This window comes from Danio aesculapii, chromosome 22, assembly GCF_903798145.1.
Source record: "Danio aesculapii chromosome 22, fDanAes4.1, whole genome shotgun sequence".
NCBI classification, from domain to species: domain Eukaryota; kingdom Metazoa; phylum Chordata; class Actinopteri; order Cypriniformes; family Danionidae; genus Danio; species Danio aesculapii.
The window spans coordinates 1,418,050-1,434,620 of NC_079456.1; the positions used below are offsets into that span (position 1 = coordinate 1,418,050).

Consider the following 16,571-nt stretch of genomic DNA (forward strand, 5'->3'; position numbering starts at 1 on the left):
GGTCGACACTTAATTACATAATGTGACATTATTCATATTATATACTGTATTTGTTTTAAAACTGCACATTGTTCGTTCTGCAGAAATAGTAATAGTAGTATGCTAATCAATAATGTCCTCTTAACAGGCAGCAAAAACTGGAGAAGGTGATGGATGAGGAAGGACTGCCTGATGAAGAGGTATCGAACACACACTAAACCATAATCATAATGAAACTAGAGCTCACAACAGCAGATGAAAACTATCACGATAACTATATTAGCATCCACATTAGCGTACGACAATTTTAACCACTATACTAAGGCCCACACTAGCGAATGATAAATATAATAACTATGTTAGCGTCCACAAACGCGAACAATATAACAAGTAAATTAATGCTGACATTAGCGAACGACAACTTTAACAAACTATATTAACGGCCACATTAGCGAACGATAATTAACAACTATTTTATCATTCACACAAGCGAACGACAACTTTAACAACCACACTAGCAAATTATAATTCACAACTATGTTAGCATCCATACTACCGACAACAACTACATTAACAGCCACACTAGTGAACGATAATTAACAACTATGTTAGCATCCCTACTAGCAAATGCCAACAATAAAAGCGATATTAACAGCCACAATGGCGAACGATAATTCACAGCTATGTTAGCATCCATACTAGTTAACGACAACTATATTAATGGCCACATTAGCGAACGATAATTAACAACTGTGTTAGCATCCACACTAGCGAACGATACTTATATTAATGGCCACATTAGCGAACGATAATTAACAACTGTGTTAGCATCCATACTAGCGAACAATAACTATATTAACGGCCACATTAGTGAACGATAATTAACAACTATGTTAGCATCCCTACTAGCAAATGGCAACAATAAAAACTTTATTAACAGCCACAAATTATAATTCACAGCTATGTTAGCATCCATACTAGCGAACGACAACTATATTAACGGCCACATTAGCAAACGATAATTAACAACTGAGTTAGCATCCAGACTAGCGAACAATGGAACAATATAACAACTATATTAATGTTCACATTAGTAAACAACAACTTTAACAAATGTATTAATGGCCACATTAGTGGACAATAGTTAACAACTATGTTAGCATCTATACTAGCGAACAACAACTATAACAATTATATTAATGCTCACATTAGTAAACAGCAACTTTAACAAATGTATTAACGGCCACACTAGTGAACGATAATTAACTACTATGTTAGCGTCTATACTAGCAAACAACAACTATAACTACTATATTATCAGCACACTAGTGAACGATAATTAACTACTATGTTAGCGTCTAAACTAGCAAACAACAACTATAAAAACTATATTATCAGCCACACTAGTGAACGACAATTCTAACAACTATTTAATGGCCACATTAGCAAACAACAACTATAACAACTACATTAACGGCCACTATGTTAGCATCCACTACGAACGACAACTAAAGTAATTCCCACACTAGCAAACAATATCTATATTGATGGCTGTTAGCATCCACACTAGCTAACTAACTATTTTAACGGCCACTCAAGTGAAAGATAATTATAACGATAACTATGTTAGCGTCCAAGTTAGCGAATGACATATATATATCAGCTAAATTAATGCCCACATTAGAGAATGTGACCTATAAAAACTATATTGGCGTCCAATCTAGCTAATGATTATTATGACGATAACTGTTAGCATCCACACTATTGAACAACAACTAGTTTAATTTCACACTAGCAAACAATATCTAAAATGATAAATGTTAGCATCCACACTAGCTAACTATAACTAACCATATTAATGCACATAATAGCGAACTATAACTATTAAAGCCCACACTAGCAAACAATTTTTATTATAACCGCTAGCATTCACTCTAGCAAACTATAACTAAGGATATTAACACCCGCAATAGCGAACGACAACTATAACAACTATATTTGAGCAATTTAGTTTATTCTGTGTTGTTATGGTTATAGTTTTGGTGTCAATTTACTATTCTCTTTGATGTAATGATACTGCTTGTAGCATAAATAAGCCTTTACACGGGTATGTTTATAACTATGTAATTTTTTTGTATATAGCGTGTAATGATAGCTGTGTTAGCATCTGCACTGTTGAACGACAACTATAACAATTTCACTCTAGCAAACAATATCTATAATGTTAAATGTTAGCATCCACTCTAGAGAACTATAATTAACTATATTACTGCTTACACTAGCGAACTATAATTATATTAACACCCACGTTAGTGAACCACAATATGTTTTAGTGATTTTTATTCGTTCAGTGTTGTTTTAGTTATAGTTCTGGTGTCAATTCGCTATAGGCCTTTACACGCGTATGTTTATAACTATGTAATTGTTTTCGTATATAGCATATAATGATAACTATGTTAGCATCCATACTGTTGAACGACAACTATAACAATTTCACACTAGCAAACAATATCTATAATGATAACTGTTAGCATCCACTCTAGAGAACTATAAGTATATTAACGTCCATTAGCGAACGACAACTATAGCAACACTCATGCTAGTGAGCGACAACTATGAGTACTACATTAAATTAATGCCAACACTAGCCAACAATATCTATAATGATAACTGTTAGCATCCACACCAGCGAACTATAACTATATTAACACCCACAATTGCGAACGACAACTATATTTGATTATATATTAACTACATATATATATATACTAGGTTTTTTTTTTATTATTTATTTTTTTTTGTTAGTTTCGTGCTGTTATCTTTATATTTGTTTTGTCAGTTCGCTATTCTCTTTAACAAAATCATATTTCTTGTAGCGTAAACGGACCTTTACACGCGTATGTTTATAACTATGTGAGTTTTTTCTTATATAGTGTATAATGATAACTATGTTAGCGTCCGCACTGTTGAACGACAACTATAACAATTTCACACTAGCAAACAATATGTATAATGATAACTGTTAGCGTCCAAACTAACAAACTATATCTAAGTATATTAACGTCCAATAGCAATTGACAACTATAGTAACAATATTGAAGCGATTTCATTCGTTCTATGTTGGAATCGTTATGATTGTGGTGCCAATTCGCTATTCGCTGTCCTATTGCTTGTAGCTTGAATGGGCCCTTACACGTGTATCTTTATAACGATATAATTTTTTCATTTATATAACATATTCCAGAAACGTGTTCGGCGTTCTCAGCATGCTCGTAAAGAGACTGAGTTCCTCCGTCTGAAGAGAACTAGACTGGGTTTGGATGACTTTGAGTCTTTGAAGGTGATTGGACGAGGAGCATTCGGGGAGGTGATTATGCTAATGAGCACTGACGACACACTAACGATTATCAGATAGTGTTTTATATAGTAAACAAGTGTGTTTCTGCTGTCTGCAGGTGCGTTTGGTTCAGAAGAAAGACACGGGTCATGTTTACGCCATGAAGATTCTTCGCAAAGCAGATATGCTGCAGAAAGAGCAGGTGACGTTTTAGTTTATTTTGTTTATTTGACATTATTGTTTATTCCTTTTTAAATGTTATTGTTTTGTCATTTAATTTTTTAATTGATGTCTTTTTAAATAAACATTATTTTTTATAATATATTTAGTTACGTGTTATTATTTCTATTTTATTTGGTTGTATGCGGTACTATGTTTTTGCTTTCTGTTGTTTTCTTTAATTTGATCGTTCTTTTATATGTACTTAGTTCTATTGTATCCATTTTTCATATTTTGTTATTTTATGGTTTTGTTAAAATAATATTTAGTCATTTTATTTATGTATTTGTATATTTTAATATACTTTTTTACGTCTTTTTCAATTTATTTTATTTGTATTTAGTGTTTTATTTTATGTAATTTAGACTCTATATTATTTGTTATTTCCTTCTGTGTTGTGTCTCAGGTTGCTCATATCCGTGCGGAGCGGGACATCTTGGTTCAGGCAGACAGTCTCTGGGTGGTGAAAATGTTCTACAGTTTTCAGGATAAACTGAATCTCTACTTGCTCATGGAGTTTCTGCCTGGAGGTGAGAGCATGTGTCATGTCTAATAATAGATGTCTCATGAAAGCTTTATTCAGAACCATGCGTTTAAAGAAATAATTCAAACGAGCAGTTAGGTTGATTCTTCTGAGCAAGTCAGTAAACCAGTTCAAAGAAGCAGTCTGTACTGATTCTTCTAAACGAGTCAGTGAACCAGTTCAAACAAGCATTCTAAGTTGATTCTTCTGAACAAATGAGTCAACCGAATCAAATGAGCAATCTGAGTTGATTCTTCTGAACAAATCAGTAAACTAATTCAAATGAGCAGTCTGAGTTGATTCTTGTGAACGACTCAGTGAACTCTGCTGAATGACTCAGTGAAACAGTTCAAACAAGCAGTCTGAGATGATTCTTCTGAATGAATCTGTGAACCAGTTCAAATGAGCAGACTGGTTTGATTCTTCCGAATGAATCAATAGACTAGTCCAATCAAGCAGACTGGTTAATTCTTCTAACCAGTTCAAAGAAGCAGTCTGTATTGATTCTTCTTAATGAGTCAATGAACCAGTTCAAATGAGCAGTCTGATTTGAATCTTTTTCATGAATCAATTAACCAGTTAAAACAAGCAGTCTGAATTGATTATTCAGAAAAAAAAATCAATGAACCAGTTCAATTGAGCAGTCTCAATTGATTCTTCTGAACAAATCAGTGAACCAGTTCAAATGAGTAGTCTGAGTTGATTCTTCTGAATGACTCAGTGAAACAGTTCAAACAAGCAGACTGAGATGATTCTTTTAAAGAATCTGGGAACTACTTCCAATGAGCAGTCTGGGTTGATTCTTCTGAGCAAATAAGTGAACCTTTTCAAACAAACAGTCTGAGTTGATCCTTCTGAATGACCAGTTCAAATGAGCAGTTCGAGTTGATTCTTCGGAACAAATCAGTGAACCGGTGCAAATGAGGAGTCTGAGTTGATTCTTATGAACAAATAATGATTTAGATGACTCCTTGAGCATCTAATGTTGAGTAATATGAACTGTCGGAGTGTGTGTGTGTGTCTGTGTGTGTCTTTCTCCAGGAGACATGATGACACTGCTGATGAAGAAAGACACACTGACGGAGGAAGAGACTCAGTTCTACGTGGCGGAGACAGTTCTGGCCATCGACTTCATCCATCAGCTGGGCTTCATCCACCGAGACATCAAACCAGACAACCTGCTGCTGGACTCCAAGGTCAGAACAGGAAGCGAAGCAACCCTGCTTCCTGTGCGCCTTCTGCTTTTCAGACGTCAGTCTCAGCGAGGCCTCTGATTGGTCTATTCATCATGTGTGTGTGTGTGTGTGTTTCAGGGTCATGTCAAGCTGTCTGATTTTGGCTTGTGTACAGGCCTCAAAAAAGCGCATCGGACAGAGTTTTATCGCAACCTGAATCACAGCCAATCAAACGACCTCAGTGAGTCACATGTGCTCTGCTGTCATAGCAACACGATTAATTTCACAAACATGACGTTGAATGGCAATTATAATGAATAATCATTTCCATAGTTAACGTTTTCGTATTATATTTTCATATACTCATATTGTCAGTACTCCAGTGCGTGTTTTATAATTAATGTTATGTTAATGAGAAACCAAAGACCGCAGACGATAACCATAACTATATTAGTACCCAAACCAGAGAACAATAGCTAAAATTGTACTTTATTAACTCTAAAACTAGCGAATGGTAGCTATATTATCACCTATATATTAGCTATATTATCATCATGCTAGCGAAAAGTGTCTGATTGTAACAATAACTATATTAGCATTTATACTAGCTACAAAAACTATCAATACAATCTTTTATCGTCCACACCAAAAGACAACATCAATGTTAACGATTTTAGCCACCACATAAGTGAGCAATAGCTATAATGCTAACTGGTTTATTCATCAGCTAATGATAACTATAGCGAGAGCTATATTAGCATCAAAATCAGCAATTGCTAAAATAAATATATTAGTCGTCACACGATATTTATAATGATAACTACATTAGGGCTTACACTAGTGGATGGTAACTATATTAGCATTCACACAAGCAAACACTAATTGTAATAATAACATTATTAGCCTCAAAATAAGTATTTTTGTCTACACCAGACAACAGTAATTACCATATTAGCGTCCACATATGCGAACAATAACTGTATTGCTTCATAGCTACAACAATTGCTATATTAGCAACAACATCAGCAGACAATTACTGTAATAACTATTTTAGCTTTCAGTCCAGTGTACGATAACTTTAACGTAACTTTTATTTCGTTAACATTAGCAGCCAAAGCAGCAGATGCTAACTTTTATGGTAGCTATATTAGTATCTAGTTACCAATAACGTAAATAAAAATGTATTCTATTAATGGCCACACCAGTGAATGATAACTATAACGATAACTATATTAGCCTTCACACAAGCAAACATTATTTGTAATATTATTAGCATCCTTATAAGCGAACAAAACAATCAAATTAATTATTATTGTCCATATCAACAGACAACAGTAATGCTAACAATATTAGCATACAAATAAGTGTACAATTACTGTAACGATAATTATATTAGTTAAAAGCTACAACAATCACTATATTAGCGACAATATCAGTAGACAATTACTGTTATAATAACTGTAACACCAACTATATTAGCGATCACAGCAGCCAATGAAAACTATTGATGGCTATATTAGCATTCATTTAACAATAACGTTAAATTTATTATATTAAAGCCCACACCAGTGAACAATAGCTATAATGATAGCTACTGTATATTAGCATTGACACAAGCAAACACGAATTGTGACAATTACATTATAAGCATCAAAATAACTATTATCGTCTACATCAACAGACAACTGTAATGCTAACAATATTAGCATCCAAATAAGTGAACGGCTACTGTAACGATAATCATATTAGTTTAAAACTACAATGACTATATTAGCGACAACATCAGCAGACAGCTACTGTAATAACTGTATTAGCCAGTGGATAATAACTAACGTTAACTATAGTAGCATCCACAGCAGCCAATGATAACTCTTATGATAGCTATGTTAGTGTCCATTTAACAATAACAGTTACTGTCACAATAACTATGTTAGTTCAAAACTATAACAATTACAATATTAGCATCAACATCAGCAGGCAGTTACTTTAATAACTATGTTAGCCTTCACACCAGTGTACGTTAACATTTAAGTTTACTAGCATCGACATCAGTCAGTGTTAACTATTATGATAGCTAAATTAGTGTCTAGTTAGCAATAACTTAGCATTAACACCAGCGAACAATAGATATGATAGCTATATTAGCATTCACACAAGCAAATATTGTTTTAACATTATTAGCATGACTACCAGTGAACGAAAACCATCAAAATAACTATCAATCACAACGACAGACAACTTGTAATGCTAACCATGTATCAGCGTCCAAATAAGCAAACTATAACAATAATTATGGTAATCGTGAAAATTATATTAGTTAAAAATGATAATTACTGTATTAGCATCAGTATCAACAGACGATTACTGTAATAACTATATTAGCCTTCACACCAGTGGACGATAGCCATATTGTTAACTATATTAGCACCCACAGCAGCTGACGATAACTATTATCAAAACAATAGTGGGCGATGACTAAAATGATAGCTATATTTGCATACGCACACATCTGTTTCCATGGCAACGCCCTGATGTCATATTAACGCAATTCAATCAAATTCAGTAGCGATTACGTTTATTTTTCATGTCCACTTTTCCAAATGGTGTATTTAATGAACAATTCTCATAGCGTTTCAGCATATGAACTCGAAGAGGAAGGCCGAGACATGGAAGAGGAATCGCAGGCAGCTGGTCAGTTATTTTTATTATTATTTTTTATTTTAGCAAACAGGAAGTGATGCGTTATGTTGCTCTGCCACGTCCAGGCCTTCTCCACAGTGGGAACGCCTGACTACATCGCTCCAGAGGTGTTCATGCAGACCGGATACAACAAGCTCTGTGATTGGTGGAGCCTCGGCGTCATCATGTACGAGATGCTGATTGGTAAGAAACGCCAATTATGCAAATTAGTCACTTAAAATAGTTAGATAAATGAGCATTTGGAGATTTGTTTATTAACTAAAGTAAATATTAAAAATTAATTCTAACAAAAAATTGAAAAAATATGATTTTCGTAAAATAAAAGAAATAAAGAAATAAAATTTTCGTAAGTTGCACGTTAGCACAATAAAAATACTAGTAAGATTTTATTTATTTTTTTTATTATTGCAATAAGTAAACTAAATTTAATAAAAATAACATCATGGAAACGTGACGTTTTAATTATTAAATAATTCAATTAAGGTTTTTAAAAATCATAAATAATCACACTTCAGTTAATCTGCTGCTTTACAATACGTTAAATAATAAACAATAATATGAATTAAAATTATTAAAATAAATGCTTATTTATTACTAATAAGTACATAATGCTTAACACCAGCAGATTTTACTAGCGTTCAAGTAGCTGTTGACGATAACTATATTTCTGAGAATAAAATAAAATTAGACGTAAGTGGATTGCAGCTGCGCTCTTATGGAATTAATCATTAAAAAATTATTATAACAAAAATGTGAAAAAATAATACATTTTAGGTTTAATAATTTTAGTAACTTGGCACAATAAAAATACTAGTAAAAAAACCCATATTTTAATTATTACGAAAAGATAGACTAAATAAATAAAAATAAGTGACATCATGTAAACGTGACAATTATTAAATAGTTAAATTAAGGCTATTCTTCCAAGAAGATACACTTCAATAATCTACTGCTTCAAAATACATCACATGATATGAAATCTAATATTTAAAATAAATGATTAATTTGTAATAAATATATAATACAATTAACGCCAGCTGACAATAGCTGTGGTGGACGATTACTAAATTTGTAAAATGTAAAAAATAAAATGTAGCGATTACCGCGAACAATAGCTATATTAGCATCAACATCAACAGACGATTACTGTAATAACTATATTCACCTTCACATCAGTGGAGGATATCTGTAACATTAACTATATTAGCGTCAACACTATTATTTTAGCTATATTAGTATAATAATAACTATATTAGCATTTACACATCAAACAACAATTGTAACATTACCATTATAAGCATCAGTACTGTAAGAACGTAAACTGTCAAAATAAATACAATATGGTGGACGATTGCTATATTTGCGACAGTGAAATAAAATGAAGTGGATAGCGTTTTATGCTGATTATATATACTGTTTTTCAGGCTATCCTCCATTCTGCTCAGAAACTCCTCAAGAAACCTATAAGAAGGTGATGAGCTGGAAGGAGACGCTGGTTTTTCCTCCAGAGGTGCCGATCTCTGAGCGTGCTAAAGAGCTGATCCTGCGCTTCTGCTGCGAGGCGGATCATCGAATCGGTGCCAGCGGCGTGGACGACATCAAGAGGAACGCATTCTTCGAAGGAGTCGATTACGACCACATCAGGTGCGCAGGTGTCTCACGTTAACGCAAAAAAATGTAACAATTATATAACTATAATAGAATTCAACAACAACAGTAATTATTAGTAAGTGAACGGTAATTATAGTGACTGTGGAACAAGTGAGTGCCAGAAAGTGTGAAGTTGCGCAGCACCATCTTGTGTGTATTTTCACAACCAATGAGTGATTACTATATTAGCAACAACAACAAACGTAATGATTACCATATTAGCACCCAGATAAGTGAACAGCAACTATTAGCAAATTACGCATTACTTCATAAGCAAACAATAGCTATATTAGCGTCAACATCAACAGACGGTCACTGTAATATCTATATTAGCCTTCACTCCAGTGGATGATAACTGTAACATTGATTATATTAGCGTCAACAGCAGCCAATAATAACCTTTATAATTCTGTTATACTATCATTAACATTTCACGTTAATGCCCACACCAGCGAATAATACCTATAATGATAACTATATTAGAATTTTTTTTTTCCCAATGAGCGATTACTATATTAGCATTCACAACAAAAGAGTAATGATTACCATATTAGCGTCCATGTAAGCGAACAGTAGCTATAGCAACTACCGGGGAACAATAACTATAACAATTACTATATTAGTCAACATAAACAGACAATTACTGTAATAATTATATTAGCCTTCACACCAGTGTAGGATATCTGTAATGTTAACTATATTACCGTCCACAGCAGCCGACGATAACTATTGTTAGCAATATTAGTATAATGATAACTATATTAGCATCCACACAATAACATTATAACTAAAAATACCGTAAAAAGGGAACGATAAAAATAACTATATTAGCATTCACAACAACAGTAATCAATAACATATTAGCATCCACATAAGTGAACAGTAACTAAAGCAATTACCGAATTACTTAATGAGCGAACAATAACTGTAACATTAACTATATTAGCATCCACAGCAGCCGACGATAACTATTATATTATTATCCATATATGTTTTTTACTAGTGAACTATAACTATATTAGCATTCAACAACAACAGACAGTTATTGTAAAACCTATATTAGCCTTCACACCAGTGGACGATAACTAGCATTAACTATATTAGCATTCAGAGCAGTCAAAGAAAACTATTATGATAGCTATATTAGTGACCGTTTAACAATAACTTTGACATTATGTTAACGTCCACACCAGCGAGCAATAGCTATAATGGTAACTATATTAGCATTCACACAAGCAAACACTAATTGTAACCGTAAAAACGTAAACTATCTTAATAATGCGATAAGCGCAAACGATACACATCCAAGGCTCACATGTATAAAACATATCTTTGAGTATAAACGCTCACATTGAGCTTCTGACCTAAGTAAGGTTAAACTCTCATTCACAGAGAGAGACCTGCAGCCATTACCATCGAGATCAAGAGTATCGACGACACGTCCAACTTCGACGAGTTTCCAGACTCAGACATCCTGCAGCCAACAAGTAAGACGCAATAAATACAACTCTAGTGAAGTAATCCTCTACTTTTAGCTGTGACTCACATTTTGGAACTTGGTTTGAAATGTTATAAACATGTTAAAACATGCTGGGTGCTTGATAAAGCATCTTAGCATGCTAACAAAACATGCTAGCAATATGTTATAACTTATGGCAGTTTGCTGAAATGCTACTAATATTTTAAACCATGATTGAAGCTTGACAAAATATGGTAGCAACCTTCTAAAATGAGCAACGCTAATGCTAGAACATGTTGCAACAGGTTAACAACTTGTTTATGCTTGTTAAGAAATGTTTGCAACACATTAAAACAAGTTAGCAGCTTGTCAAAACACCTTGCTACAACATGCTAAAAGCATATTAAAATGACAAAATGTGTTAGTGATGTGTTAAAATGTGAGTAGAACTTGCTGCAAAATGCTATAAACATGTTAGCTTCTTACACATGCTAACAGTGTATTAAACTCTGCTAGAGACATGTTAAATTATGTCAGTAACTCAGAAGAAAACCTTAGCAGTTTGCTACAACATGCTAACGGTTTATTAGATTATTTGCTGCTAAAATATGCTACGGATATGCTAAAATGTAAGTAGATCTTGCTACTAAATGCTGTAAACATGTTGTCAAAACATGCAAGCAGGGAATCAAACCATGTTAGTGACGAGTTAAATTATGTCATAAGCACGGAAGAAAATGTTAGCAGAACATTAAAAAGTTTGCTGCGTGACGAAACATGTTAGCGACGTCAGTAGAACTGTCTACAAAATTGTATTAGCATGTTAAAAAATGTTAGCAGCTTGTCAAAACATAGTAGTAATCTAAACCATAGTGAAAATCCTAGCTACAACAAACTAACAGCATATTAAAATGTTTGTTGCTTGACAAATTATGCTAACGATGTGCTACAATGTAAGCACAATTTATTAAAAATGGCTATAAACATGTTAGCATCTTGTCAAAACATACTAGCAGGGTATCAAACCATGTTAGTGACATGAGAAATTATGTCAGTAATTTAGAAGAAAGTCTTAGCAACTTGCTAACATTATAACAGCATTTAAAAATGTGTGCACAAATGCAAAGTAGAACTTGCTACTAAATGCTAAAACATGTTAGCAGCCTGTCAAAACATCCTAGCAGTCTATTAAACCATGCTATATCAAATGTCAGTAACTTGGAAAAAACCTTAGCAACCTGCTACAACATGCTAACAGCATATTAAAATGTTTGCTGCTTGACAAAACATGCTAGTTATGTGTTGAAATATAAGTAGAACTTGCTACAAAACATGCTAGTGGTGTGTTAAATCATGTTAGTAGCATGTAATGAGAACTTAGCACCTTGCTACAGCATGCTAGACCGTGAACTGTGTGTTTTGCCGTGGAGGTCCTGTTGTAGTGAGCAACCATCACCCGGAGTCGGACTACAAGAACAAGGACTGGGTTTTCATCAACTACACCTACAAGCGCTTCGAGGGCCTGACGGCGAGAGGAGCCATACCATCATACATGAAGAGCGGGAAACGCTGAGAATCCAGAACCAATCACTGCACTTCCTCATCCACACTACCAAAGAAAACATCTCTGCGTCCAGACCTCTGTCAGAAACACACTCCTGCGCTGCTGCATACTGCCAACGCTTCTTTATTAGTCCTTAATGTAAGCTAATCTGGGGCGGAATTCACGAAAATATGCTCAAGAGTTTTCTTAAAGGGATGTTTCACCTATAAATATAAGTTCTGTCAACTTCTGTTGAACACAAGGTAAGATTTCCTGAAGAATGATGGAAAAAAACAGGCTTTTTCCAACATTCTTCTGAATATCTTCCTCTGTGTTCAACAGAAGAAACTCGTAAAAGTTTAGACTTACTTAAATGTGAGAGAATCTAGTTTAAAATGTATTTTTTTTGCGTGAACTGACCCTTAAAGATTTAATTTTGAGATTTGTCTTAACTGTAATTCATGAAAAAATCTGTTGAAGATCTCAATATTTTTTTCTTGAGATCATTCTTATATTTAAATCAATAAAATGAAAGAATAGCTACGATAGATTCATTAGCGCTGCATTTAGGCATGCACCAAATTTTCAACTTCCAAACATTATCAGCTACAAATGGCATTTTTCTGCAAAAAGAGAGAAAACAGGAGCCGAAAAAAGGCTTATGTCAATGAGACCATCGCTGCGTCCCAATTCGCATACTAATACTACACCCTAAAAGTATGTACCTTTTTGTTAAAGGCAAGTACACACTTTTGAGTGTGTAACAGAAGAGTATGCAAGCTTTTGGGACATACTGCTTCCTCGTTAACAGATCGTTGTGTTGCTTAGTTACGAGACCTGTCAATCATCCACACATCATCCACATGTCTGTCATATTTAATTCCCTACCTTATTGGAGAAGCAGCAGCAGCAGGTTAATCTCCCATTCACCAGTCTATCATGCAGAGAAATCTCCTCAGGTGTTTGGGTAATTCTGCATTCAGACAGTAATGTCCAAACATAACACAGAAATATAACACAGAAAACGTGATTAAAACATGTTCCAGTGGGCTGAATATTAATTAACAGTCATACAAACATCTTTACTGAAGCCTCTCTCTACTTGACGGTTGGTCTCGCGCGTCCATCATGTTTGTAGTTTGTTTACACTTTTCACCCGCGTTTGTAGTTCTAAATCAAATTCTTGTCCTACACGCAATGTATTGTGGGTAATATCAGCGGTTAGAGTACGGACGCTTCTACACTTCGAGTTTTTAGCAGAAATAGTAAACCATACGGGAACCTTAGGCGTACTCTTTTCAACATACTACGATCTGGGACATACTAATTCTACTTTCAAATACTATTTAGGACAGATAGTATGCGAATTGGGACGCAGCGCATGCAATGGTAGTTTGTTGCCACGATGACCAAAGTGCGTGTCTTGAGGTCAAAGTTTAAAATACCCAATTTTCCGCTGTGTGTGTATATTCCGCTCATGTAAATGTATTCTAGTTGAACGCAAATGCTCACCAGACATGCAAAGTCTGTTCAAATAACGCGCCGACAGGCTATTTCTGTGTAGTATACTAGTTCCTGCTGCTTACTATAGAGCTATGGTGTTGTCATGGCAACGCTGGTGCGCTTATTTTATTGGCTTGTGTTTTTAAAAATCAGTGACTTTTAATTTAATCAAATAATAATTATTACAAAGCATTTTTCGGCCAAGTACATACAGAATTTTCATCTCGGTGTATTCCTAATGTACGTTGTTTCACTTTATTTGAGAGGAAAAACAATAATTGTATTAGAAATCTCAGGCTTTGGGGATCTACAACTAGTTTCCAGTCAACTTAAGGAAGTTTTTAAGAGCTCTCAAGAATTTGAATTCTGATTCACTGATTCGTTCAGAAGAATCAACTCTGACAGTCTGAATCAGTTCTGTCTCTAAGTTTTGTCTAATGAACAAGCTTATTATAGCTTTATAAGAAGCTAGAAGATATTTCTGCGTATGACGGTTTCGTGAATTCGTCCTCTGAGTTGAGTGTTTATGCTGGAGAGCTGGAGTATGTTTAGCAGATTAAATGCCAAAAAAATCCCTCATGCGAAGGCTTCACTATAAATAAAGTGCCTTATATAATGTTTATTTCCACATTTGTTCCTCAGCAGAGATAAATCTCTATATCGAGCAGTTTAGCTTTAGTTATAATGACAAATTATGGGCGCAGCCCCATATGCAGCTAGTATTATCATCATATAGATGCGTTTTAGCCTAGTTTGAAGCTTTGCTGAGGTTTTGATGCTGTATTTGTTTCTGCAGTAGATTTGACTGCTGCTGATTTGACTGCCAAAGGTACGATCAGAGGCTCACATGTTGATGAAAACCTGCCTCTAGGAGCGAATGCTGTCTGTATGAATGCTTTATGTGCAGATGTGAACACCAAAGCTGGAAAATCCTCCATTTCAATGGTACTTTCTTGGAAACGATGCTTCCTTTTTCTAATGTTTCTATGAACTATTTTTGTATTGATATTTAACCGTCTTTAAGTTAGTATCTGCAAAGCTGTACTTTGTAATGACACACATTTGACATGTTTGTTTATATATTCAATATCTTCTTTTCTTGTCCAGAATGCAATAAAATGTTACATGCTTTTACATTTGGCTGCTTTCAATCAAAAACTAATATTTGGGTGCGTTATCAAAACTAGGAGTGCTTTAAAGTCTGATACTATAACAATTACATACATACATTTACATACAAACCACATACAAATGATAGAAAACCAAGAACACTTCAGGCCCTATCATACACCCGGCGCAATGAGGCACAAGACGTGTTTCCCTGATGTGTTGCTATTTTCAGATCAACGCAACCTTAATTTTCCCATTTCTGCCACGTTGTTTAAATAGCAAATCTATTTGCGCCACTTTGTGGACTCATGGGTGTTTCAGTATAGAAAAGAGGTGTGTTAAGGCACATTGTTGGAGCGTTGCTAATGTGAGGAACTAAAATAGACTTTGCAGTAGACCAGCTCAAAGCAGGTGTGAAGTCCAGCGTAGAGCGAGTTAGTTATGCTCCTCGTGTACAGATTGCTTAAAACATGCAGAATGTACAGCATTACGCAAATATCTTTACAAATGAAAACAATTAAAGGATTAGCATATTACAAAAATGATTATTTTCTACATAAATATAAACACCACTGCCTCCATGCCTTCTTCGTATCGGGGGGCTTTTTTAGTTTATTCATGTCAATTTGCTTTTGTATAATGTTATTATTATTAGTAGTAGTAGTATTTATTATATGCATATTTATATTTGTTTTATTAAAAACAAGCTTATATTTGTCCACCTGTCAGGTTTTGGACCATATGGGGCACAGCATGTGTATTAGGATATAACTCAGTGTTTTGACCACACTTCGTTATTAGTGTTCATTTATTCGTTTGCTGGAAATTAGAACTGAATTTAGAAATATTTTTGAAACAAATCTTTGTGCTTAACGAAAGAAATTAAATATGTGGGCTTATGGATGTCTGTGAGTACAACACCGATCCTTATCCACGAATGAAAGTGAAAGTAAAAGTAAAGAGGCTGAATGGAGGAGGCTCGTTCTTTATCCTCACACTACAGATGCTCTGTTTAACTGTTTTCTCGCTAGTGAAGCGTACAGTTTTCCACTTAAAAAGTCCACCATGTAAATAGTAAATGCGCCATGGCGCGATGCAACTCACTCTTTAAGGGAATGAAAGATGAGACTCTGATTGGTTTATTCTCAAAACACGCCCAGAACTCATTAAGAGAAGCTCAACCTTGTTAGACCATGCACCGCGGCACAGAGTGTATTTTACCATGCTTAAAATGGCAAAAAAAAAACATTCGGACACACCCTGCTTTTGCGCCCTGGACTTTGTGCCTAGATCATTAAATAGAGCCCTTCATGTGTTTTTAATAAACAGAATAAAAAGGCTTGTGCACATCAGGATTGTTTTTGCTTGAGCTT

The 16,571-nt window shown here is 34.5% G+C and overlaps 1 protein-coding gene across 3 annotated transcripts in view; it reads left to right on the top strand.

The window, feature by feature from the left end:
- The window catches only part of LOC130215844 (serine/threonine-protein kinase 38-like), an 18,244-nt gene extending 3,022 nt beyond the window's left edge, over positions 1–15,222 (top strand). For all 3 annotated transcript variants that reach the window (XM_056447689.1, XM_056447688.1, XM_056447687.1), the window contains 11 exons: positions 128–179; positions 3,224–3,346; positions 3,435–3,518; positions 3,942–4,065; positions 5,100–5,254; positions 5,372–5,474; positions 7,863–7,924; positions 7,999–8,116; positions 9,358–9,577; positions 10,976–11,070; positions 12,473–15,222. In XM_056447689.1, coding sequence (XP_056303664.1) covers positions 128–179; positions 3,224–3,346; positions 3,435–3,518; positions 3,942–4,065; positions 5,100–5,254; positions 5,372–5,474; positions 7,863–7,924; positions 7,999–8,116; positions 9,358–9,577; positions 10,976–11,070; positions 12,473–12,615 — 1,279 coding nt within the window. In that variant the 3' untranslated portion in view covers positions 12,616–15,222. The remainder of the gene's footprint in view (positions 1–127; positions 180–3,223; positions 3,347–3,434; positions 3,519–3,941; positions 4,066–5,099; positions 5,255–5,371; positions 5,475–7,862; positions 7,925–7,998; positions 8,117–9,357; positions 9,578–10,975; positions 11,071–12,472) is intronic.
- The last annotated feature ends 1,349 nt before the right edge of the window (positions 15,223–16,571 follow it).